Genomic DNA, 26,226 nt, shown 5'->3' with positions numbered 1-26,226 from the left:
TGTCACAAATTGTTAATTCAAGAAAGGACTGAACAGGCTTTTATGAATGAAAAAAACACATGGAAACATAAAATGACACATCACATTATTATTAATTTCACAGATTTAAGATGAATATGGTTTTATTATTTCTTTGTTTGTTTCTCTTTCAAAGACAATCTGTGCAACGGAAAGTTCCACAAGCACCTGCAGGACCTGTACGCCCCGCTGGTGGTGCGCTACGTGGACCTGATGGAGTCCTCCATAGCCCAGTCCATCCACCGCGGCTTCGAGAGGGAGTCCTGGGAGCCTGTCAAGTGAGACGCGCTCTGTTTCCTCTGAACCGTTCCTCCAGGCATCCTGGTGCCGCTTCACATGGTCTTAACCCTCATGGGGGGTCTGCTGCTTCACTGCACCAGGGGCGCAGGAAGTAGAGTTCTCTGCTGGGTTAGACCAGGACCCGGCCCTGGTTCATAAAGGAGCTGATCCAGCAGACCCATAATGAGTGTTGATGGTCCCCTGTGAGTCAATGACCCGGGCCCTGCTTCATAGAGGAGCAGGAGGTCTAAAGTAGCCTACATATCAGAGTCAAGCATTAGTATTCCGCTGAGGCCCTGCAGTCCAAGGCCCCACTGGATAGCACCTATTTATGACTCTGAGTTGGTATCTGTCTCAAAGAGACTTTAGCGCGCATCCTTGGCATGATCTTGGCATCTGTTATCCACCCTAAACCAAGGGCTCGCTCAAGGAGCCGCACCCACTGGCTTCTTCCAAGCACGCTAAATTTATCCCGACATTGTTAATGAGATTTCTGACTCGCGGCTGCTCCGAGACAACAAGTAGAGTCGGGATACAGACGAGTGTACTGCATGTGGATCGTAGAGGAATGGCCTCTTCTTGTTTCATGACCATACGTTGCTTGATTTGTAGCTCTGTGCTGGTTGTGTGAGTTCAAATGTTTTTATTTGAGTAATGCACAGCCTGCTTCATTGGAATAATCCAGAGCTCTTATATATCGATGTTTCCATAAATATACTTTTCAGGGTCTAAAGTAAACATTTGACCAAATCGTCTGTACACATGTTAATGAACGTGCAGGATCCTGATATTGAGGAATTAGCCCTGCTATGTTTAGATAGCACAATTAAGAGCACGCGGCACATCTCTACAATTCCCTTTAAACATTATTTATGACTCTTGCAAATCTCGAGTGAAACCTCTTCTGCAGTGACAACAGGAGAGGTGTGAAAACAGCTTTCCACATCCACAGCAGACATCCCGCCTCCTGTGGAGTGTGACCATGGTGCCACAGCTCGCTCTGCTGAGCGATGCGCTGAGGCAGACGTGTGCACACAGACCTGGTGGAACACAGGGCCACATTCCCGGGCTTCAGGGCCTGCTTCAGGACCCCAAACTGTCTGCTGTTCCCGACGAGGGAAATATGTAGATGGCAGCAGCACAGAGCCAGCTCTAATACTGTATACTTTAATACCAGGTTTAAAGATCAGGTGGTTTGTTAGTCAGCCAAACCCAATTTCGAGGAGACGTGCAAAAGGTGTTGAGCGGTAGGAATGAATATGGAAGGAGTCGCATGGATCCGGCTTTCTATTGCCAACATTCAAGCTGGAAGCCAAGCTTATGCCAATGTGACAGCATGGGGCTTACAGGAACGAGAAGAACAATCACATTCTTCTTTTGGCTAGAGCTAGAGTAGACTCGAAGAATCACATCAGTTTACTGTGATGTGTGGGCCTCCCCTTCTGCCCCTCAGCCGGCGCTTTGTCTCGCTCTGGTGAGGAACGATGTTTCAATGGACTGCTTCCACCTCTAGCTCGTTTGGTCTGACATCAAGCTACATTAGCTAACAACCAGTGCTTCCACTTACCCCCTCCCAGCTCTTCAGGAACCTGGTTTATCTGACTCTCAATCTCTGCCAGTGTTTTATTGCCTATGGCGTTGATGCCTCCATATGTATACAGACAAAGTATACCCTGCCAATATTGTCTGTTAGCTCTCTTCATGATATTTACAGTTTTTTCCGCCCTATAAGGCGCAATTAAAAGCCTTTAATTTTCTCAAAAAACGACAGTGCGCCTTATAATCCGGAGCGCCTTATATGGGGAACACACGAACACTTAGAAGGCAAACACACGTTCACCAAGACGGGGAGACAGCGCCGGGCAACTTAAGCCACTATCTGCCAATGGATCGTGGATGCCTGGGCTGATATATCAGTCTCAACTGTGGTCCGAGCTTTCACAAAGGCAGGAATAATCACTGAACTGCTAGGTAGCAGCAGCGACACTGGCTCGGATAATGACGTGAGGGAGCCGGGCATGTTGGATGCCGTAGACTCGCCCAACTGTTCAATTCGGACACTGAAGAAGAAGAATTCGAGGGATTAGTGGACGGGGAATGAACTGAAAAAGTGAGCTTTACGTGTTATACGTAACTGAACAAGGCTGGGAGATATTCACATTAACGTTTGAACAACGTTGAGTTATTGTGAATGCACTTCGTGTAAAACATAGTTTTATACGTATAAAACATAGTTTTATACGTAAGTTAAACAATTTCGAGAGTGACTATATTGTTAATGCACTAACATTTGATTTAATGGTATCAGACTGTTTCTTTTACTACGTGTTTATGAATCAGGGAAAAGTTTCCCTTCACGTTTGGGAGAAGAGTGAACAAGGCTTGGAGATATTGTTAATCTGCACATTAACGTTTGAACATCGTTACCATGGGAGTGAACGGAGTTGTCAGAACGCTTAATAAAGGTTGACTTTATCTGACTGTTTTGTTGACATTCCCTTTAGCACAGCTCGGTGCACCCTATATATGAAAACAGTTCTAAAATAGGCCATTCATTGAAGCTGCGTCTTATAATCCGGTGCGCCTTACGTATAGTGCGGAAAATACGATACTCAAACCTCACATCCTGCTAGTCAGCGAAAGATATACCTTCCCAAACACAGATTAAAATATCTACTTCCAACATCGGACAAATCAGTGGATCGCATAAACCTCCATGTTAAATGTTTAAGATGGATTTATACTCATCAAGGAAATGTGAAATATTCAAATATTTGGTTTCAGTAGTGGGCCCAGGATTTACCAACAGATTTTTAACAACAGATTTTTATCAACGGAGGTCAGTTTGTGTTATGGGCTTATGGCTTTGTGTTTTTCATCTAAGTGATGGGCTTAGATGAAAAACATTTTTAAAAGTTAGGCAATCTACTGTCGGATCAGTATGAGGTCAGAGAAGGTAATCACAGACACACAAATCCCCCCCCAAAAAGCATCCAAAGGGGATAGCCTGGGATGCCATGAAGGGCAGAACAACGTCCTCATTGTACCAGTACTAGTCCCAGTCAGCCCAAGGCCATGGATCACTTCCCCCGCTGCTAAACTATCCCCAACAAACAATCAGCCCACATCACACCGACTGTAGTCAGCTCCGGTGTCAGCAGTCAGCCCAATGAGCGATGAGCAATGATGACAATATCCAGTATCACTGCCCTCCAATAGGTCAACATACAGCTGAACAAAACCTGAACAACCTTATGCTATTGTACCACAAATTGTTAACTTATTATGCTTTAAAAAGTGATGGGGACAAAATCAGCTATTTCAGAAAGTGGTGTCCCTAGCATCCCCAGTGTATATTTCACCTATGAACACCTTTATTATGATCATGATAATGATGATTATGGCATAATTAAACCTCCACCATTCATGGACTCTCCCAGATGATCCTTCACGTTCCTCTGTTTCCTCACCTTCCATCAAGCTATGACTTCCTCCTCTGATGTTTGTCCCTGTTTTATCATCCCTGCATGGTCCTGGTTCTGTTCAGTCTGGTTCAGGCTGTATCTCTGACTGTGATGCCTTTTGAACCCCATGCAGTAACGGTTCAGGAACCTCAGAGGATCTCTTCTGGAAGCTGGACGCTCTGCAGACCTTCATCAGAGACCTTCACTGGCCTGAGGAAGAGTTTGGCAAGCACCTGGAGAGCCGTCTGAAGCTAATGTCAAGCGACATGATAGAGTCCTGCATCAAGAGGTGAGAGCTGGCCACGTGCACTGCCTGGTGACGCACCAGCTTGGGCGGGTGGCCCTAAGTTGGTCACACGCTTACGCAGAGACCAGTACAAGGTGAAGACTCTTCCTGGACCTTTGATCTAGCACTTGGTGACTAAACTCTTGAAGTCCAGGCTATCACACAGGCTATCTCGGTTGATCAGCCTCCCACATTCCTCTGGGCGTCCTGAAGGCTAATTTGAATCCAAAGGGAAGTGCGATCTGCAATAATGGTTCACACTCTGTGGAATAACCTGCCACAGGTGGCCCGTTGTGCAAAACAATACTCTAAAACCCGATTTACTCATCCTATTGCGTTTCAAAGGTTGAACTTAAAGGTCCCATGACATGAAAATCTCACTTTATGAGGTTTTCTAACATAAATATTCCCCTAGCCTGCCTATGGTCCCCCAGTGGCTAAAACTTGCGTTTGGTGTAAAACGAGCACTAGCTGTTCTGCTCGCCTTTGAAAAAACGGAGGCTCAAGTGCGCTGATTTAGAATGTCTGTATTTAGGACATCACCAAGAATCTTAGCTCCTCCCCTTACTCTGCCTGGCCCGCCCAGAGACGTTGGCCCGCCAATGAGACTCGACCGTGCGAGCGCCACTTGTGTGTGTGTGTGTGTGTGTGTGTGTGTGTGTGTGTGTGTGTGTGTGTGTGTGTGTGTGTGTGTGTGTGTGTGTGTGTGTTTGTGTGTGTGTGAATACACACACTGTAACGCAAGTGTTTCTTGTCGGTTCTTTGACGTGTCTTGTATTTCCACAACGAGACTGTTGTGGGGGTTATCTGAGCCATGGTTGAGAAGGAATTGGGGGAAAGGAACTTTGGCTGTGACTCGCTGAATTACATGAACTGCGACATGCCGCCGGTTGCCGCGAGGCACCATCACCCGGCAGCGGGCAGCCGGCAGCAGGCAGCGCGCGGTACAGTCGACTTCAGGCTGATGTGAAAGTGGAAGAACCAGAGACGTCGCAGAACCCGACAAAGTCGTTTGTGATTCATAATATCGTCTGGAGGCGCACACAGCTTTTGGCCGTGATAATATGTATTAAATGATATAGATTTCTATGTATCATATGATATTATTTAGATATAGAGCTCCAGGACCGTAACGCAAGTGTTGTACACTTCCTTGTTATTTGGATAACCGTACTGCTTTTGGTGTTATGGCGCATAACACGTCGGACTCTCGTCTCTGGTATTTCTACAACGAGACTCGTATTGGGGGTTATCTCAGCCAAGGTTGAGAATGAATTGGGGGGAAGGAACTTTGGCTTTGACTCCCTCAAGAACATGAACCACGACATGGAGGAGAAAGGGATTGTTGGCGTCGAATGTCTCCCGCTTGAGCCCCGCTGAGGGACCATCGCCGGAGGCAGAGGTGCCTAAGCGCTGCCCGGCAACGATCCCTTTCTCCTCCTTGTCGCGGTTCAGTCTAATTCACATTGATGAGGACGTTGAAGAACCAGGAACGTCGGAGAACTCAACGCGGTCGTTTGAGATTCATAATATCGGCTCACACAGCTTTTGGCCGTGATAATATATATCATATGATATAGATATCTATGTAGGCTATATGATAATATTTAGATATAGAGCTCCAGGACTCCTGTGTGTTCTAGAATATTTACAGAACACGGCTAAAGGCTGTGTGCGCCTCGCCATTGCGATACATCCACTGTAAACAGAGCGCATGGTACCGTGGCTGCAAGCTGCTCAGGGCCACACCCCCAACCTCCTCCTTGACCCGCCTCGCTCCTCCTCATTTGCATTATAGCTACAGACACCAAAACAGCGCATTTGGGGGAAGCTCAATGTGCGACTGGCTCGGAGTGGCTGTAACTCTGCACCACGGCTGAATTTCGGGAACGTCTTTGAATACTGTGTTAGTTGCCCACTAATACCTACAGTAAAGAATACATAAAATAGCATGTCATGGGACCTTTAAAGCATTTAATCTCCTTTATGGTTTTGACTTGTGTGAAAGGTTCTCTGTGATGATGTTGCTAAATACTCAACGTAATCATTAATGTACGATTTTAGTTATTTATTGCATTTACAATTTTTAATCAGTGGTGCCCCCCCCCCCCCCCCCCCTGCCCGCCCCCAGGACCCGCGTGGCCTTTGAGGTCCGTCTCCAGAAGAGCAGCCGCGCCACAGACTTCCGCGTGCCACAGTCCATCTGCACCATGTTCAACGTGATGGTGGACGCCAAGGCCCAGTCCGCCAAGCTCTGCGCCATGGAGCTGGGCCAAGAGGTAGGACCTGAGGGTGTGTGTGTGTGTGTGTCTGCGTGTCTGCGTGTGCATGTGCGTCTGGGTGTGTGTGTGTGTGTGTGTGTGTGTGTGTGTGTGTGTGTGTGTGTGTGTGTGTGTGTGTGTGTGTGTGTGTGTGTGTGGACTTCAATTTCAGTCGTAGGACTTTTGAAATGTGTGGCCATGTTACCACTAATAAATTCATGAGGTATGTTTTCATGAAATTATAATTTCAAATATGAAGAAATCCAATAAAAGTCTTACTCCACTCCTGTTTGAATACACTGAATTTTGGATTAGCAATTGTTATTGTTGATTGTTATGTTATTGTTGTTATTAATCAATGAATTCACAGAATTGTGGTTTTATTCACTAAGTTTAGATGGTTAGATTGAATACATAGTATTAATCAATGTCTTTAAAATAACATTTTTAAGATAATTGTTATTGCTCTGCTTAACTCTGCGTTTACCGTGGATGACCTCCCCTCTCAATGGCACACAGTCTGACACCTGATTTGCATTAGACAACATAACAACACCCAACAACTCTTGAATCATTTGATTTACAACTGGTACTTCTCCTCAATCTTTCTTCTGTTTCATTCCAACCGTTTCTGATTTGACATGTCAAAGTTCGTTAGAGAATGGGTAAGTAAGTGTGGCTAACAATCAATTTAAATCTCACCCCTGGTCCCAAATGTATAATTAGCTTTCCCGTTCCCCCTGCCTGTCTCCCTACACTTGCAATTGTTTGGATTTCATTAGCATATGTGTTGACGCATTGAATATACATGGGATAGAAGTGAGAGTTCTCATGTTCACGGATTCTTGAAGCTGATACCAATTACCAATGCTGAATTAATTACCCGTGAATCCGTAAAGACGCTTCCTTGGCTCCACGGGCCCAGAACAAAAGGATTGAGATCACAGTGGCTGCCTGCAGCCGTGGAGATGCCGCTCCACCCACACGTCATCCGCACACACCGCCATGTATTCATCATGGAGCCAGTGCATTATGGGGGCTGGTTCCTTATTACTCTGAGCTCCAGCGGGTAGGGAATGTTAGTGTAGTGGTGACTGCTGGATCACCATCTTGCAGTGCAATTTGTTTCAGTAAAAAGAATAGTTCAGCCAGCTCGCCTGGAAGAGATGGAGTCAGAGCAGCTGTGAATCTTGATGGTTGTAGATGTGGGTCTTATCTGTACTTCCCCCCCGCCCCCCACCCGTCTCCGAACTAAAAACCTCCTTCATACCAGACCCCAGGCATCACTGGTTGATGTCAAATAATGCTTCTTGTTTCTCTGTGTCGCATACATCCTTGCCCTTGTAACTAATCCTAGTTGTACCCTCTAACACCTTGGATGGGGACAAAGCACCCTGTTCTCCAACTTAAGGACCTGATAGGTCATTCGTCATTACGAACCAAAACGCCCCCTATGAGCGTTCCATGGTGCAGTGCCAGTCGACATCTGCAATAAACAAAATGAATGACATTCATTTGATTCTCAGTGGCTAAGGCTGAAATTTAGTTTCAGAATTAAAATGCATTTTGATCAAATTTGAGCGATTTTTAATTTTTCTTTGTCTTTGTTCATTGAATATATATAATGTTTAGTTTGTTAGTTTATGCAACATTTTGCCCATTTTGACCTTTGACCCCTGGGTCGCTCAAAAATTTCTGTTTTCTTCTAAGAATATAATCAAACAGCGCTATCCATTTGTCATGGTGATGTTTTAAAACATAGCGCTTCATATAAAATGAACCCTTGAATAAACTTTCTGATGAAGCAAACACCATTCCTGGTTGGTGTTTGCTTCAGTCTCTCAGAAGCCATCAGTTACATAACTGACAGTTATGTAACTAACAGTTTAGCATGATAACAACTGAACCGCTCAAGTGAGGACGCAAGGGAAGGACACAAGGATTAAAACAACATGCTAGCTGCCTGTTTCCAGGGATAGCATTATCCATATCAATATCCATGGCAACAATATTCTCTAGGAATGTCAATCAAAAATGTATTTATATCAAAAATGTTAGCAAAATTAATTCAATATTATGAAAAGTAAAATAAAATCTCTAGAAACGTTATCAGAATGGATAGGGGCACATTTCCAGAGAACGCTCATGCAGGTCGGTTTGAGTTAATGATGTGAATGTTGAGGTCTACATTTATACATGATTTATTAGGGCTGGGGTTAAACTATGTTAACCCTAAATCCTATGCTAATGGTATATCGTTTTGCTTATTACTTCATTAACTCATGTTAATTGTTCATGGGTGCTCCCTAATTGTAAGGTGTTGGAAATTATTATTTGAACTTTGTGAAGATGTGTTTGTTGTAACGTTTCTCTATAAATTCAATTTTCACTATTTCAAAACCACTTTCTATTTTAAGAGTAGATTCCGCCTCATGTTTTAATGGCTGTGAGACCAGTGAGATTTCCCCAAAGCAGTTGTCTGCGTGTGGCCAGTGGAGCAGAGTAACAGTGGCTCTGTCGCTCTGTTTCCAGAGACAATACCATTCTCAGATCGACAACCTGATTGAGGAGACGGTGAAGGAGATGATCACTCTACTGGTAGCAAAGGTAGGCTGACCCCCGCTCGATGGAACCCGTTCACACCTCCACATGATCCGACACCAACTTATAGCACGAGGACACCATGAATTGAATGTGTTCATTTAACTGTACAGTATCAATGGAAACTGCATCAAACAAAGCGCTTGTCGGTAATTTGACTGTAATAGAACAAACCGAGTCAATGAGTACTACAGCAACATGAATAAAGAGTTACTGGTTATTCAATTTGTAATAAGAGCAAAATTACAGCTACACTGGCTACAATCGGAGAGCTGTACAGAGAGCAGAACAGAGTAACAGAGAGCAAGAGTTTAAAACGAAAGAACCAAGAGCACCTCCCTCTCTGCTCCCTCTCTCTCTCCCTCTTTCCTCCCTCCCTCCCTCCCTCCCTCCCTCCTCCCACCCTCTCTCTCTGCTCCCTCCCTCCCTCTTTCCCTCTCTCCTCCCTTCCTCCTTCTCTCCTCCCTCCCTCTCTTCTCTCTCTCTGCTCCTTCCCTCTATCCCTCTCGGCTCCCTCCCGCTCCCCTCCCTCCCCCCCTCTCTCCTCCCTCTCTCCTCCCTCCCTCCCTCCCTCTCTCTCTGCTCTCTCTCTCTCTGCTCCCTCCCTCCCATCTCCCTCCTCTCTCTCTTCTATGCTCCCTTCTCTCACACCTGTGATTGACAAGGAAAAATAATTCCTCCCATCAAACCAGGAAAGAGATGCCCCGACTGGTTATAAATTAGCCAGGTGTGGTCCAATCTAAATAGTCTCATACAGAATCAGGTACAGTCAACTAAGATATTCTCACAGTGAATTTCCCTCGATAGCCGACTTGCTATACCATTTCTACCAAGTGACCCTGAACTAATGTGTGTTGGACGCCCTCTCCAGCCCCTCTAACAGCCCTTCTAACAGCGCTCATGTGACAGAGCTATGGTAACTTTGTGTTCCCAGTTCATGGTCATCCTGGAGAGCGTCCTGGCCAAGCTGTCCCGCTACGACGAGGGAACGCTGTTCTCTTCCTTCCTGTCCTTCACCGTAAGACAGACACACACACACACACACACACACAGACACACACACCACACACACACACACACACACACACACACACACACACACACACACACACACACACACACACACACACACACACACACACACACACACCACACACACACACACACACACACACACACACACACACACACACTGTGGCGACCCGGCCCCAGGAATGACTCTGTCACGCTGGAAATTACCACACGCCAAGGTCCGTTCAAAGCCCCAAGATGCATTTATTCAAGGTAACACAGAAAACGCGTGGGTCTGTGCCCAACGCGGGGAAAAATGTTAATAATACTGATGGCTCCGTGAGCCACAAAAGATTCAATGCTGTTGTCCTTCCGGCCCGGCCGGTCTTGTCCCTGAAGAGGAATGTCGCTCCGGTCTGGAGCTCCGTTCCTCCGTTCCTCCTCGCATGTCGACGTCGTCCCCGCGAGCGTCTGGGAAAAGGTCCGCTAGATCCGCTTCTGGAGGTTCCCTTGTCCGCTCCTGCTACCCTTCCGTAAGAGCCTGTCACAACCTTTTAAAGGTTTACCTGGTCTGGCTCGTCCTCCGCCGCAGGTGTTTTCCATTGCACCGATTAGGGTGTCACATTGGACACTCTCTGGCTCCGACTGGTGGATATCGGCGGTATACGCCATCCACTACCTCTCCCCGGGGCCGCCTGGCCTGAGGGTTTGGGACCGGGTTGCTACAAGCTGAGGTACTATCTGACCAACCAGAGACAGGCATCTCGGCAGGACAGAGCGCTGGTGTTGGCGTGTTCCCTGCCCGGCCTGTGGTCCACCTGGAACCACCTCGTCACCCGGGCGTTCAAGTCCTTCGCGCTGGCCATCCACTTGAATGGCGCATGGTTGGTGACGAGTGTGAACTCCCTGTCCAGGAGATAGTACCTCAGCTTGTCCAGGGCCCACTTGATGGCCAGGGCCTCCTTCTCCACAGTGGAAAAATAGTTATTCTCGTTGGAGAGGAGCTTCCTGCTAATGTAGGTCACTGGGTGTTCCTCTCCCATCCGGACCTGAGAAAGTAACGCTCCCAGTCCCACTTCGGATACGTCAGTGTGGACTATTAGGGGTAGAGAGAAATCAGGGGTTATCAGGACAGTCTCCAAGCAGAGGGCTCGTCTCAGGGTACCAAATGCTCTCTCTGCTGCCTCCGACCACGTTACCCGGTCTGGCAGGGCCTTCCGGGTCAAATTATTTAGGGGACTGGCCAGAGTGGCGAAGCCGGGGATAAACCTCTGGTAGTACCCTACCAGACCAAGAAACGATTTCACCTGCTTTTTGGAGGTGGGGCGGGGCCAGTCCCGAATGGCGGAGACCTTGCTATCCTGGGGTTGGACGTTCCCCCGTCCTACTTGGTACCCCAGGTAGGACGTCTCCTCCAGACCCAGGCGGCACCTGGCGGGGTTGGCTGTGAGTCGGACCCTCCTCAACTCCCCCAGGACCGCCCGCAGCTGCCGGAGATGGACATCCCAGCTGGCGCTGTGGATGATGATATCGTCTATATAGGCGGCTGCGTACGCCTGGTGAGGCCAAAGGAGCTGGTCCATCATCCTCTGGAACCATGCGGCAGCGCCATGGACGCCGAATGGGAGGACTGTGTATTGGTATAGACCCCCCGGGGTCGCAAACGCTGTTTTCTCCCGCGCGGTTCTGGTGAGCAGCACCTGCCAGTACCCATTGGTAGCGGGCGGGACCGAGCCGCTCAGTTAGTTCATCGACCCTGGGCATGGTGTAGGCGTCGAAGTCCGAGACCTCATTGAGTCTCTGGAAGTCATTGCAAAACCTGAATGTCCCATCGGGTTTGGGGACCAGGACAACGGGACTAGACCAGGCGCTGCGTAACTCCTCTATGGCTCGTAGCCGGAGCATTCTGGCGACCTCCTTCCGGATAGCGTTCCTCCGGGCTTCCGGGACCTGGGGGGGACGCGCACCGTGATGCCTGGCGCCGCCCTAATGTCGTGTTGGGCCACCGTGGTCCTGCCTGTTACTTCCGAGAACACATCCTGGTGTCTTGAAAATCCTGTTCCTGGTTTTATCCATGCCTAAGTGGGCCCCTAACAGATGGGAGTGGGCCATGAACAGTACCTTGCTAACATACGGGCGGGGTACCACCAGCTGTTCGCTCACCATCCCCCCCTTCTCAACTACCCGATAGAGCAGACCCCCTTTGGTGCTGAAGTGAGGGTGGGGCAAGCAACTCACCGATTCACTCGCTTGGCCATCATGGGTGAGGACATGGCTCAAGGCGTGCTTCAGGGCGTCGTCCTGTAGTTGGGCGCTGGCGAACTGCCCGGGTCGAACCGTTCCTCCCCCCTCCGGTCAGGAAGAAAATCCGAAAACTCAGTGAAAGGCGAGCTCTCTGAGTTTTCCTGTGGGCCGGTCTGCTCGGTATTCGTCAGGGTATCCGCAGTGTCCCGTAGATTCCGCTCGGTGGGGTCCTCCCGTTGAGTGGTCTGAGGTACCCGGTGGGATGGGTCCGTCCCAGTGTTCATTTTTTCAGCTATTTTACATTTAGTCTTAGTCTTTAGACGAAAATGCTTACAAGTTTTAGTCTCCTTTTAGCAATTGTTTTCCTTCGTAGTTTTAGTCTACTTTTAGTCGACCAAAAGTCCTTAAATTTTTATCAACTTTTAGTCATTAATTTTCGTCAAAATGTTTACTCTTTTTAAACTAATTCAATTAGGCTAACCGCTGATATATGGGCACCTGCTAAGTAGTTCCAGTCAAATAGAGTACTAAACTGAAAACGTGACGTTGTCCTTGCAACAGGATTTTCAGTTCTAAACAACCGAACGAGAGATGCCGTTTTCCATTGCTTCCATGTGTTGTTTCTTTCAAAATGAGTATAAATCAATTTCAAGAGGTGAAGATGAATTGAAGCATGTCGAGGCGTTCATGTATTCCCCTGGGGCATTAAAAGGAAAAGTTCATAAACGTTAGTTTAGTTTAGTTTTTTTTATATAAAGAAAATCTATTCTCAATATTACATTACATCATTGGTAAAGCAAACTCACAAATCACTTGCAAAAATATTGGTCCTTTTCTATAAAAGGTTTGTCTGGCATAGGTTTTCCCCTTGTTAATTTGATTAGTGTCGAACCGAAAATCGGTTGCTATGGAAACGTGACGTCACACTTTAGTACTCTATTGTCTGTTCAGCCTTCAAAATTCTTATATGCTATAGACCCTATAGTATATGTGCAGTGGCGTTTCTACATGTAAAAAACAGGAGGGGGTAGGCTAATATTTTTTTATTCTTTTAAATGACGAACCAGTGTTCGTGACGTCACCCGTTTATTTTCACAGTCGTGGCGATCTTTGTAGACATTGACTCTGCCTACTCCCGGCTATCCTGCTCAACACAGGACTGTATGTAAAAATCTAGTTCAACATCTGACCTGTGAAGGGCAGTCATACGCTAAACAGCGTCTAAACTGCCAAAAATGGTAGACCCCTTCACTTATATTAGTGTTTCTACTGGCTTTTCAGGCATACAGACATCCATCCAAACAAATTATTGGGCATTCAAATTTTGTTTGAAATTCATTTTTGGAAAAAGTTACAGGCCTGATATACTACAATTAAAAATGGTAATTTTCATAAAAAAGCAAAAGTATTTCAAAATAGAGATTGAGCTTCCTTCATTGGTCTTACTTAGTCAGTGTCCCACCATTCTGTTTGTAGCCCTGGCTTGATGTTTCCCATACTCTATTCAGCCCTGAGCTCCACCCACAAGGACCTGCCAGGACAGCAGGCAGGTACTGAAGCCATCACAACCATTAAAAATAAAAATATACTTTAACACTATTCAGTATGCTGGGCTTTTTGTTTTTTAACAAAGTGACTGTTCTCCATGCATCAGGTATATATATTCAATTGATAAAGTACATTAGTGCAGCTTTTAATCTTTTATTGCTGACATCAAAACATTGCAATAATGAAAGTATCGTTTTTATAAGTTTTTAAACTTTAAACTAAACATCCGTAAACCTTTAAACCAAAAAATTATGCTACTGCAAAGAGCTACTATAAGAACCCAATATAATTTTACCATGGAGTACACCTCCCATCGGCCTAAGCAGTGTCCTGGAGGAGAAATCAAAGAAAATAGCTGTGAAAGAAAAGATTCAGAATGGCCTGTCTTGGTTTAAAGCCCACTCGCCACCACGACAAGGCGCAGGCCAGCAGTGGGAACATAGAAGACTGGAAAAACCTAAATAGACTGAAGAGCACAAGACATAAGGCGTTTTACCTCTAATTTTTCCTCCAGACTAAGGGTCTCAAATCTGTGCTCCAATAGATGATCTACCACATTCATGTTGTCGATTCGTTTTCGTTTGTGTGCCTCCGGCATGATTATTAGCAAAGTTATCTTTCTCCTTCTCTCCTTCGCTACCGGTGTTGTGCCGAATCTCGACCCCCCGCATATTACAACCCCCCTTAGCGTGAACGCGCATTTGCTTATTGTCAACGCCCCATACTTTCTTTTAGATCGAGGCGCTTTTCCTTCTGACAATATTAGTCAAAATTAGTGTATATATAGTGTATATATTATATTAGCCCCACCGGAAGTAAAATAATCTCCGTCCACTTCAACAGAGAAACACTCTGAGCATGCGCATTTCAATGTTTCAAGTCCAATACACATTACATTGGGCTGGTGGGGCTAGAGTAGAGCCCCTCTTGCCCCTCCAGACGAACTCAGCCGGAAGAAGCAAGCCAGGGTCGACTAAAAATGAAATAGAAGCCCCAAACGTATTATTTTACAGTACTTTCTGGGGAGATTATTCTTTAAATATATATATTAAAAAAATTATATAATATATATATATATATATATAATATATATATATATTTTTATATTTATTTTCATTTTCATTTGCTTTGCTTTTTTTCCTGTGAGAGTAGCCTGGTCCTACCAGACCATCGTACTTCATTTCATTTGTACAGAAGGTCTGGAACTGCTCAATTGACAAACGTTCACTCACTTGGAGGCGGGTGTCTGTAGAAGTTTTAAAATGATTGGATCTGCCCAGTGCCACTCTGTATCTGCCATAACTAATCGCATCGCGTTTGGTCGTGACGTATCGTATGTCATGCAACGGGACCTGCCGCAAAACACGTTTTGCGCACGCGCAGGCTGTACACAAACAAAAGAAGATGAAGCGTGAAGATGTCTCTGAACGATAGCTGCAGGTTTTGTTTATCTGAAGTAAGAGTTCAAGGAACAGTTGTACATTCTAAATTAATATTCAACAGTAAGGACAGAGATAATGTTTGTGGTCCACTGTCCACGCTGGGTCTTGTCATTGACTGACTGACTACTTATCTCTGACTACAACTGAAACTGGCGTGCGACCTAGACGTCATCGTTCTCAGCCACTCCCTCTGTTCGCTGATTGGACCGCCAGAAATCGGGTTGACATGGAACGCATTTACATTAAGCAGACCCAGACCTAGTACTGAAGTGAAATGAAAATTGAGCCGAAGTAGGTAGGTGGGCGGCGCCAGGCTAAGAGTAGGTGGGGCCGAGCCCCACTTTCCCCTAATGACCAGTCGCCATGCGGTATAAAGGCTGGGACGAATTTCAAAGTACCCCTTATGTTGAAAGTATGGGCTGTCGCACTTCCAATTGAAACAAATGGCGCCGTGATTCGTCTTCAAAACGAGAGCTGGTAGATTGTGAAAAATGAATTAAACTGTAATCAGACAACACGGTTATATGCTATAGAGTATCTGTGGTATAAAGGCTTTGACAAATTTCGAATTATAAATATGTACAATGCATAACGTTAGCTAGTTAGTGGACTATACCTCCCGTTGCCAAATAGTAGTTAAGGTCTGTCCTATTTACTGGAGGAGTGAACATTGTTTCCGTTGCATAAGAACCTTACTGGAGGGTAATGATTGGAAAATATCATGCATTTTGAATGTCCAAATAGCACACCACTAACATTTTGGTCCTGTCTCGTCTCGTCAACGAAAACAAAACGTACATTTCGTCATCGTTTTTATTATGAAAGATCCATTTTTAGCTCGTCAACGTCTCATCTTAATCATGGAAAAAAGGTTGTTGACGAACAGTTTTTCGTCATATTTTTCGTTAACGAAATTAACACTGGTCCGTCCCCCTCGGTCCCGTCGTCCTCCACTGACGATTCTGCTGGGGTTGAGGGGGCCAGCCGAGCCCCATAAGGCGGCCGGCCGGTTCGTCGGTACCGTCGTGGCGGGTCCCGCCGTGGTTGGGAACCCGGGACGGGGTTCCACAGTCTGGGGAATATTGGGCAGCCCCTGCCAATGAGTAGGGGTACGGGGAAGTGGGGCACGATCCCGGCCCGTGCCGTAAACAGCTCTCGGGGGGTCCGCACGACCACATGGCAAGTCTCATACGTGCCGATGTCCCCCTGCTAGGTCTGGGCGCAGGAGGGTCACTATACTGCCGGTGTCCAGGAGGGCCTGAGTGTCCTTATTCCCTACCCGTACGGGAAGAGTTGGGGCCCCGGGCTTCTGATGTTTCCAACAGGTGGCCAGGAGACACGGTCCTGACTGTCTCCCTCCGGCGAAGGCCGAAGGCATGGATACATCCCGGTCTCCGGGACACTGTCGGGCTAGGTGTCCCGTCTGTCCGCAGCTGAAGCACCGCCTATCCTCTCGGGGCTCCTGGGAGAGGGTCGGCGGCCTCGGTGGGGGTGATCACTGCGAGGAATTCTGTCTTTTCGCGTCTCGGTTGGTCGCAATGGGTCCCCGACGCTGAAACTCAGCTGTTGTGCCAGTTCTCCAGTTGCCGGACCAACTTGTCCACCGTGTCTGGGTGGTTGTTGGCTTGGGTTCTCCGGGCATCTGGCGATAGCTGACGGATGGTATTGGCTATTAGGATCCGATCCAGGAGGCTGGGATCTTCCCCGGCCGCGAGTCAACTCCTGATCAGCTTACCGTGCTGGGAGATTTGAGTCCCTACTGCTTCTTGGATATCGAATCGCCAGTCGTGGAATCGCTGTAGGCTCTAACCATAGTTGGCCAGTATCGCCTGCTTTAACACCGGGTACTGACTGGCGCGTTCCGGCGTTAGCCAGGAACGCAGAACTGCTTTAGAACTGCTGTGCGGATCCGGTGTGGAAGTGGGACAGTATGTGAGCCCACTGGTCCACCGGCCAGCTCTACGGACGAGCCGTCCTTTCAAACACCTCCAGGTAGGCCTCCACGTCGTCATCCGTCCCAAGTTTGGTAAGGTTTGCTGGTAGGCGCGGAGGTCGGGGTTTCGCACACTGCTTGCTAGGTGAGTCGTTGTACTGCCTCCCGGAGAAGGACGAAGCTCTCGGCGGTGTCTCTCTGGGTGGCGAAAGAGTCATTGCTGTCGTCCTTCCGGCCTGGCCGGTCTTGTCCCCGAAGAGGGATATTGCTCCGGTCTGGAGCTTCGTTTCTCCGGTGTGTTCCTCGCTAGTCGACGTCGTCCCCGCGAGCGTTGGGGAAAAGGTCCGCTAGATCCGTTCCTGGAGGTTCCCTGGTTCGCTCCTGCTTCTAGCTTCCCTCCCGTTAGAGAACCTGTCACAGCCTTTTAAAGGGTTACCTGGTCTTGCTCGTCTTCCGCCGCAGGTGTTCCCAATTGAGGTGACGCAACGGACGCTCTCTGGCTCTGGCTGGTGGATATCGGCGGTATACGCCATCCACCACCTCTCCCCGGGGCCGCCTGGCCCGAGGGGTTGGGACCGGGGTGCCACAACACACACACACACACACACACACACACACACACACACACACACACATACACATACACACGCACACACACATATATACATACACACAAACGCACACGCATACACAGGCATGCGTATACCAACATACACACACACATATACACACAAGCGCACGCAAATGCAGGCGCACACCCATGCACACACACAAATACACACACACACACACACACGTATGCATATGCACACACACACCCACACACCCACATAACCCAGACTCATTACCACTTAATCAATAAGCAGCAAAAAATAACAATGTGCTCCCGCGTTCATGAGGACGGTTAGGAGGCCGGCGGGACTCTAAGAGCCTCTTCTTTATTTACATTGCTAGCATGTTGATCAGTGAGAGCGGCCCCTAGATTGAAGCAGCTCAGCGGAACAGCAGGTCGCCAAACAAAGGATTGTAAACAAAATAATTTTGCAACATTATTTGATGTCTGAGCTGAAGAGAGGTGTGCAAGCAGCCTCACGTAGCCAATATGCAATCATTTCCCTCATATTCAATCCCAGAACCACCTTTTCTTTCTATACACTTTGATTATTTTGTTTTGTTATTCCCTTTCCATTCCAAATATCTTACCTCACTTAACATCCCAATTGGGGGGGGGGGGGGGGGGGGGGGGGGGGGTAAATAGTTCAGGCTGAATTTGAAAATGCACTTTGAGAGCGCTTGAGAGAAGTAAAGGAGCAGGTTCTGCTACAGGTGACCAGGACCTCCTGCAGGCACACTGTAGGGATATGAAGCCATGCTGTGGAGAAGTGGTAGAGCTCTAACACTTTCACCCCATCTCTCCCCATCTACCTCAAGGTGAAAGCTGCCTCTAAGTATGTGGATGTTCCTGTAAGTGACAGCTAATTATTATGGTGTCTTTCTGTCTGTCTGTCTGTCTAACACCTTATGGCCTGTGTACTTCCAAAGGATAGAACTATGTTGTTGTGGTGTGTGTGTGTGTGTGTGTGTGTGTGTGTGTGTGTGTGTGTGTGTGTGTGTGTGTGTGTGTGTGTGTGTGTGTGTGTGTGTGTGTGTGTGTGTGTGTGTGCGATGTGGTACTTTGTGTTTGTCTGTCTGTCTGCCTTACACGTTATGGCCTGTATACTTTAAGAGGAGCGTGTTATGTCATTGTGGAGTGAGTGAGTGAGTGCGTGAGTGTGTGTGCGTGTTTGTTTGGATTCCTAGACTCTAGTCATTAGTTGATTGGACCATCCAGTTCCTTGATAAAGCATCTCATTTCACACTTGCCATCTATTTGTTTTGTGAATTGCATAACACTTGGCTGAGCGTGCGCCAAGCCGCTCTGCAGACGAAGCATTTGCATTTCCCTGTTCACAAGTGTCCCATGGTTCTCCTGCATGTGTCCATTCATATGCATACAGCCATCCCTGCCAACAGCGCCAGCCGTGGCGTTGCTGCACGCCGTGCGGTTGTGATCCCATGTTGTAAAACAACAAGCCACTGATCTGGGAACAGCAAGGCTCGGAGCTACAAATAGCATTTTAATCTGCCCACCATCGCCTTCGTCCGTGTAATAAACCGATACAATTACACATCCCTTTGCGCGTTGGCAGATTGGACGGATGTGTTGAAACACGGGACGTGAAGATAAGGATCTTGACTTGAGTCACCAGTTAGGAGAGGCCTGTGATGGCTTGAGACTGGGGTTGCAGTGCTTTGTAGTTCCCTGTGGACCTCAGGGTAGTGTGACTTGTGGAGAGGCTCAGGGAGCAAACACATTCAGGCAGGGAACAGCTACCACTTCATCAAGCAGACAGATCCTTTCATGTTTGCATCCGCAATGCTGATGAATAATGATGACTATCTGGCTCTGCTTTTTGCCATAACAATTTGCTATATTGTAAAAGAGTTTAATGCAAAGTCTGCACTAGTGAATGTGATTGTGTTGGCCTTTTCCCCGTAACAATGGTAAAGAAGGGACTCTATGACACATAAGTACTGGACATTGGAATGGAGTTTGCATATCGCATATAACATATAACAGAGAAATAAAAGCAGAAGAACAAACAAGGACAACAGTCCGTGACAAAGCAATGGATCTGATGAAGTTATAGCCAAGTCCAAACAACTGACAATGCGAAGTGGCATTCTCTCAAACAAGATCAGTTACCAATCTTTTTGGTTCATGTGCGGCTGAGCCACAGATAGCGTTGTGTTTAAGAACACCTGTTGTCCCTGATGTCTTGTTGTGCGTTGTGAAGTGATGACTCTAGATGTTGTGTGCTCCCTCCTCAGACTGCCAGAGGCTTTAATGTTGTGTGACTCCTTTACTTCTTGTACCTGCAGAAGCCGGGCATGGACGTGGCGGACGGCTACGTGACTTTCATGCGCCACTCCCAGGACATGCTGCGGGACAAGGTCAACGAGGAGGTCTACATAGAGAGGCTGTTTGATGTGAGTATGCTACTCACTGGGGGGCTACAGGGGGTCCAATGAGGACCACACTGGGGAGCTATAGGGGGTCCTGCTCGTCACTGGGGGGGCTATAGGGTCCAGGAGTTGCTGAGGACTGCACGGCCTCAAGGACTCTGGAGGACCAGCTTTCTTATTTACCAATGATTGCCGGTGGGGCCAATCGAAAATGTGAATACTGAAAAAGATATACCTTCAACTTTTAAAGCTACAGTAGGCAATTTGGAGAAATGATTCAGAGTAAGCTAGTGACCTGTTCCATTAGATTGGCCTGGCTTGACTCGGCTTGATTTGGTTTGACTCGTTTTGACTCAGTCCTGGTCTGAATCAACTTGACTCGGTTTGAACCGGTTTGACCCGTCTCATCCGGTTTGACTCAGTTTGACCCGGTTTGACACGTCTGACCCGGTTTGAATCGGTTTTGACCAAGTTTGACCAGATTTGACACGGTTTTACTCGGTTTGACTTGAAACTCTACTTCAAACGGTTTGAACCTGTTTGACTCAATCCTGGTCTGACTCGGCTTGACTCAGGTCTGACCTGGTTTGACTCAGCTTGATTCAGTTTGACCCGGTTTGACACGGTTTTACTCGGTTTGACTTGAAACTCTACCTGAATATTATAGAACCGTCGACTTGGATGGTTTTGTTTAAGCAAAAAAAATTGGTGTGTTCCAAACAGAACAAACAAAATTATATCTGCCATGATTAATTCAGATTCCCCTCTTTTGTTTCCTAATCCTACAAGCTCATTGAGAGCCCGTTTATTTCACATTATTCTTGTTTACACATTGGAAAATATTGCTACAGAATGTCCTTGATACTAGGAATATATTTGAGAATTAAAATTAATATTGGAGATCAAATAGTGGGATATATTGTCCAATGTCTTATCTTCAGATAAGACTGCTTTTTTTTTTTAACAAACCATTTTCTTTTGCAAGCTAATTTTCTTCAAACTAAAATCACTTGGCGTCCTTCATTTAATTTTTAGTGAGGCCTTTACATATATAAATATTATATATGAAGGAACGAACGATCAAGCTCTTTACAACTCTCACCATACTCTGCATGTAAGGCCATCTTCAGACACAGGGATGTTATTTTTAGGTCTTTATTCCTACCTTTTGGGAGACAACTTCTCGCTGCAACGTTTTTTATATCAGAGTACTTGATTTATTGATGCTGCCCGGAGGGAAAGACAATTTCAACAAATATGCAAAAAAATGCTTCTCAAGTAATTTGCCTACCCTAGCTGTTACTCAACTCTGTAATAGTTCATTCATTCGATGCAACTCTTAATTTAACGATCTGTAAATGCCAGCTCGGCCAATCCAACTAGCTAAAGCCATTTAACACTTGATGAAATTAACATTGTTACTCAATAAAGAAAAGTTATTCACTTAAGTAAGTTACCAACTTTGCTTCCTAGTTTATCCCCAGCTGTGTGTGTATTCATCTTTTCGGAGGCTTTCCCTTTGTGTGGATGGCTGACTCTGGCTCGTCCAATTTGCAAAAAAACAAACTCTTGTGGTTGTGCTACGGAGTCCCGCGCCTCCTTGCTGTTCACAGTCTTTTGTCTGGCGCTTGTTTGTTTGAGATGTTCAGGTCCTTGAGGAGGGATTACCCCTAATGCAATGGCTGCTCCATCTGAGCTGGCAAACAAGAGGTAATCAATGCAGGAAAAAAATAACAAAAGCCCTCTTTGTGTGGCGGCTCTACTCTGCGTTTACAGGCCCTGCCCGTCCTAACACTGTGTACTTGTTTGCTTCCTTAGCCTATGCTCAAGTATAAATCCCCCTGTACGACATTTAAATGCAACATTGTTCATGTGGATATGTGCGTTCGCCAGATACCTCCACCAAACGTCTGCTCAATGACTCCACAAGGGGTGGGGCTGATTGGAGGTTCCTTGCTGTTCAGAATGTGGCGGGAGCAATGAAACTAAGATATGCAAAGTGCTGCCTTGTCGGGGTTAGACCTCCAAGCCAGATGTTGTCATATCTTTGCAGAGTGCGAATTCTGCTTCATATTTGTAGCGCAGCCCAAAAGATAATCTAATCATATTGTGATGAACGTAGCAAAGCCCACAGAGTGCAGTTATAGCGTGGCTGTATTTTTTTTAAATCACTTGGTACTGTTTTGTCTCCATTACTCTGTGTCTGCCCCTACATGGCACTAGGACTGGTCTCCAGACTTCAGACTCTAACTTGTGGATTAAATCCATCCCTACTGGCTACATTACTGGTGTATCACTGGCCCACGACCGGTTCACAGCTGCTAAATGATTCCTACCAAATGAATTATATTGCAACCCCTGAAAAAGGAAATTAAGTATTTTAAACAGACAGAAGGTCTGTTTAGTGAAAGAGTGAGAAGATGTACTTAAATGGAAAGAGTAAGTCCCTGAGCTTTAGACTTCACACAGAGTCTGTTTTGACTCCATGAGATCCGGTGGGCTTTAGGCCTCATGGTGGTGTCTAATCTGTCCCTAAGAAAACCCCAGCAGGCTTCCGGTTTTGACATGGCCGAGTGAGGACGTGCTCCGAAGCCTCTCCACTAAATTCTCAAATATTGTTTTGTAAATATAGCTACTACATCTTCGATACGTTACACGTGATTGCTTTAAACAAGTATTAACTCGTTTTTGAGGTCTGGGAGAAATAAAAGCCACAGGGGAAGCAGTATGTCGACGAAATTTACCGAGGACTCTTTGCTAGCTAGCCAAACATCAGGTGAAATGGCAGAGAATGTTGGAGAAGGCATGATCGCCACCATCCACACTGAGGTGAAAGTGCTACAGGCGGAGATTATGGCTGAATTCCGTGTAACAGCTCTAACTATGCGCGAAAAAATTGTCAAAGAACTTCGTTCTACAATGGCTTCACTACAGACAACAGTGAATGTCCATGCAAGCAAAATCGATGCCCTGGAAACCTCACAGAATGAGGTTACGGATAGGCTGGTGGAGCTCGAGGCTCAATGCGCTGCCCTGGCTGCTGATAACATTAAACTCATAGCTGCAGTGGACGTCCAAGAAAATCGCTCCCGCTGACAGAATATACGTCTGATTGGCTTGCTTGAGGGCGCCAATCCGACTGCCTTCATGGGACCCTTTCTGAAGGAAATCCTGGGCGACGAATCGTTGCCAACACGCCTGTCGTAGACAGAGCGCATCGTACCCTCGCAGCCAAGCCGCCTCCGGGCAAACGTCCGAGAGCTATGCTAGTGCGGCTGCACTATTACCAGACGAAGCTGCTGATTCTCCGCACATCCCGCGAACGTGAACAACTGTCCTGTAAAGGGAGAAAGATCCACATATTCCCTGTGACTACTCTGCAGCATTGGCCCGACGCAGAGCAGAGTTTAGCGATGTGAAGGCACAACTCCACCAAGCGGGTGTTAAGTTTGGTCTGATCCATCCTGCCAAGCAACGGCTTACCTTCCAGGGAACTGTCCACACTTTTGAAAACCCAGACGCGGCGCTTTTCTTCTTCCAGAAAACTATCCAACCTACGACTGAATGACCAGACAACAGATATTCTAACCTACTTAAGGATATTACTTGGACTACTTGTTCATTTCTTTTTTTTTTAAACGGAACGTTGTAATCCGACGTTAACCTAGTTTGACTAACCCACTGCTTTTGTCCCAAGTATAGCCAATGTTTACGTAATTGTATTATATAGCAGAGCATACTTTGTGGCGCTCCTGATGTTCATATTTTCCAAGCTGTATTATTTTGTATCAGCTCATTATATGTTTTGGTTTTCATTTGTACTCATGCTTAGTTTTTAATATGGATTGCTTACAAATTTAGCTGGCTGCTTTTATTTAATTCAGACTGTAAGTGGTAGCCTTTGACTAATTTATTCTCCTGAGTATAGGACTGATTGCGGCTACCAGGGTTTAAGTTTAATTTAAGCTACTTTCGCCAGTAGTTCAGTGGAGTTAGTCTGTTAGTTTAATGACAGAGAACGATTTTGCCACCTACACGGTCGTTTGTTGTGACAGGGTTTGGGGTTCAAGGTGCCTTGTTTGGGAAGGCATTAGGGGCGGGCAGGAGGGGGCAGGACTGGGGGAAGAGAATTTATCATTCTTATTTTCCTTAGTTTTTTCTTCACTTGTGTGTGTAGCAACTATATGGCTTTGTTTGCAATGGCAATATGCTGAACATTACTTCTCCTACATCCCAAATGGCTGATTTAAACATTGCACAGGGTATCCGCTTTGTGTCTTTGAATATCAAGGGTTCAAACAAGGTTACTAAATTAAACAAAATAATGAATTTACATCTTCCGATATAGCTTTTTTTCCAGGAGACGCACCTGTGTGCCTCTGATGTTCAGAGACTCAAATAGGGATGGGTTTGGCACTTATTCCACTCAAAGTTTAATGTCAAATCGAGAGGTGCTGCCATTTTAATTCGTAAAAACATTGCTTTTGAACTACTCAGCTCTACTGCCGACGCCAACGGCCGCTATGTTATTGCGTCAGGTCTCATCCAAAACACTCCTGTAGTCCTGTAATCATAGGGGGGGATTTTATATGGTCCAAGACACCACTCTTGATAGGTCATCTACCAGAGACACTGTCCTTTCTAGCTCAGGGTTATGGCTTCCTATGCTGAGCAGCTGGGCTTGTCTGACCCCTGGAGGTTCAACTTCTCATCAACCAAGGCACATTCATTCTTTTCGCACGTACACCGTACATATTCTCGGATCAATTTCTTTCTTGTGGATGACAGACTTCTATCAAAGGTTGATTATTGCAAGTACCACAGAATTGTTTTATCGGACCACGCCCCCCCACCTCCATTGAGGTCAACTTACCTTAGAAGCTATGCTCCTTCAAGGCAGTGGCTCTTTAACTTCCAAATGCTGTTCGATGATAATTTTAAGGAGTTCCTTACCTCTCAAATTTGATTTTTCTTTTAAATTAATAAAACCCCTGACGTCTCCCAGTCCACTGTATGGGAAGCATTCAAGCTTACTTACGAGGTCAAACAATCTCTTATGTCTCACACGCCAAAAAGTTAGAAGCAATTAAATTGTCTGTGATCTCTGAGGAAATTTTACAGTTAGACAACCAATATGCAGTAGCCCCAACCCTGGCTCTGTATAATAGGCACCTTCACCTCCAGGCCGAGTTTGATGTGTTATCAACAAGTAAGGATGAATTACTTCTGGTTAAATCGAGACAATGTATTTTCGAGACTGGTGACAAAGCAATTAAACTTTTCGCCTATCAAGCTCGTTCAGCTGCAGCTTCTAGACTGATCACTAAAATAAAATTACCCACTGGTGATATTCTCACAGATACAAGAGATATAGGCCTAAACAAAACCTTTTTAAACTTCTATTCCGATCTTTACTCCTCTGATTGCCCTCCAGATATTTGGGACCATGACAACCCTCTTGAAAATATTTTCTACCCACAGAATGAGGTTACCTACTCTTGAAACGAGGCATTGAGAACTTTGTAAGTGTACAGATTGTTTATTAAAAAGGACGTTTTATACACACGATACCATCAGTAGATCACCCGTCGACGCCATTTTGTTTTTAAGACTCGATAAGTAGATTGGCGAACACAGAGCTTGCATGTTGCTGACGGATGTCACAATCTCTGTGTTCGTCAATCTACCTATCGAGTCTAAAAACGAAATGGCATCGACGGGTGATCTACTGATGGTATTGTGTGTATAAAATGTCCTGCCTCATTTTATATGTTAAGACCCCTATTATACTAAGTGTCTGGCTACTTTTAGTGGTTTAAAATAGCAATTTAGTTTTTACCATAACCAGTGCCCCCATCGTCACGTATTCCCACCTACCCATTCTAGATGGATCAAGGATATATTACATTTCATCAAGCTAGTGAAGATTAGATTCTCCCTGAAAGGTTCACTGAGAAACTTGGAGAAAACATGGATACCTTTTCTAGACTATAAAAAGGCCGTAACAGTTGCTTCAGAGGATGGGGATATCTAAATACATACAATGTTAGATAGAATGTTCTGCATACATACATTGTTATTGTAATTTTTATTTGATTTTTGTTTTGTTTCATATCTTCTTTGTTTTTGGACT

At 46.1% G+C, this 26,226-nt stretch overlaps 1 protein-coding gene across 16 annotated transcripts in view; it reads left to right on the top strand.

Moving 5' to 3' along the window:
* Positions 1-26,226, top strand: part of cadpsa (Ca2+-dependent activator protein for secretion a) — a 173,731-nt gene that overhangs the window by 129,377 nt on the left and 18,128 nt on the right. For 7 of the 16 annotated variants that reach the window (XM_030375220.1, XM_030375229.1, XM_030375228.1 and 4 more), the window contains 8 exons: positions 155-296; positions 3,895-4,050; positions 6,179-6,326; positions 6,959-6,973; positions 8,841-8,915; positions 9,844-9,927; positions 18,519-18,551; positions 20,010-20,117. In XM_030375220.1, the coding sequence (XP_030231080.1) occupies positions 155-296; positions 3,895-4,050; positions 6,179-6,326; positions 6,959-6,973; positions 8,841-8,915; positions 9,844-9,927; positions 18,519-18,551; positions 20,010-20,117 (761 nt within the window). The remainder of the gene's footprint in view (positions 1-154; positions 297-3,894; positions 4,051-6,178; positions 6,327-6,958; positions 6,974-8,840; positions 8,916-9,843; positions 9,928-18,518; positions 18,552-20,009; positions 20,118-26,226) is intronic. The other 9 variants (XM_030375223.1, XM_030375222.1, XM_030375236.1 and 6 more) reach the window with 3 other exon arrangements.

The sequence above is a fragment of the Gadus morhua genome, chromosome 13, assembly GCF_902167405.1.
Source record: "Gadus morhua chromosome 13, gadMor3.0, whole genome shotgun sequence".
Taxonomy (NCBI): domain Eukaryota; kingdom Metazoa; phylum Chordata; class Actinopteri; order Gadiformes; family Gadidae; genus Gadus; species Gadus morhua.
This window is presented reverse-complemented; position numbering and strand designations above follow the sequence as displayed.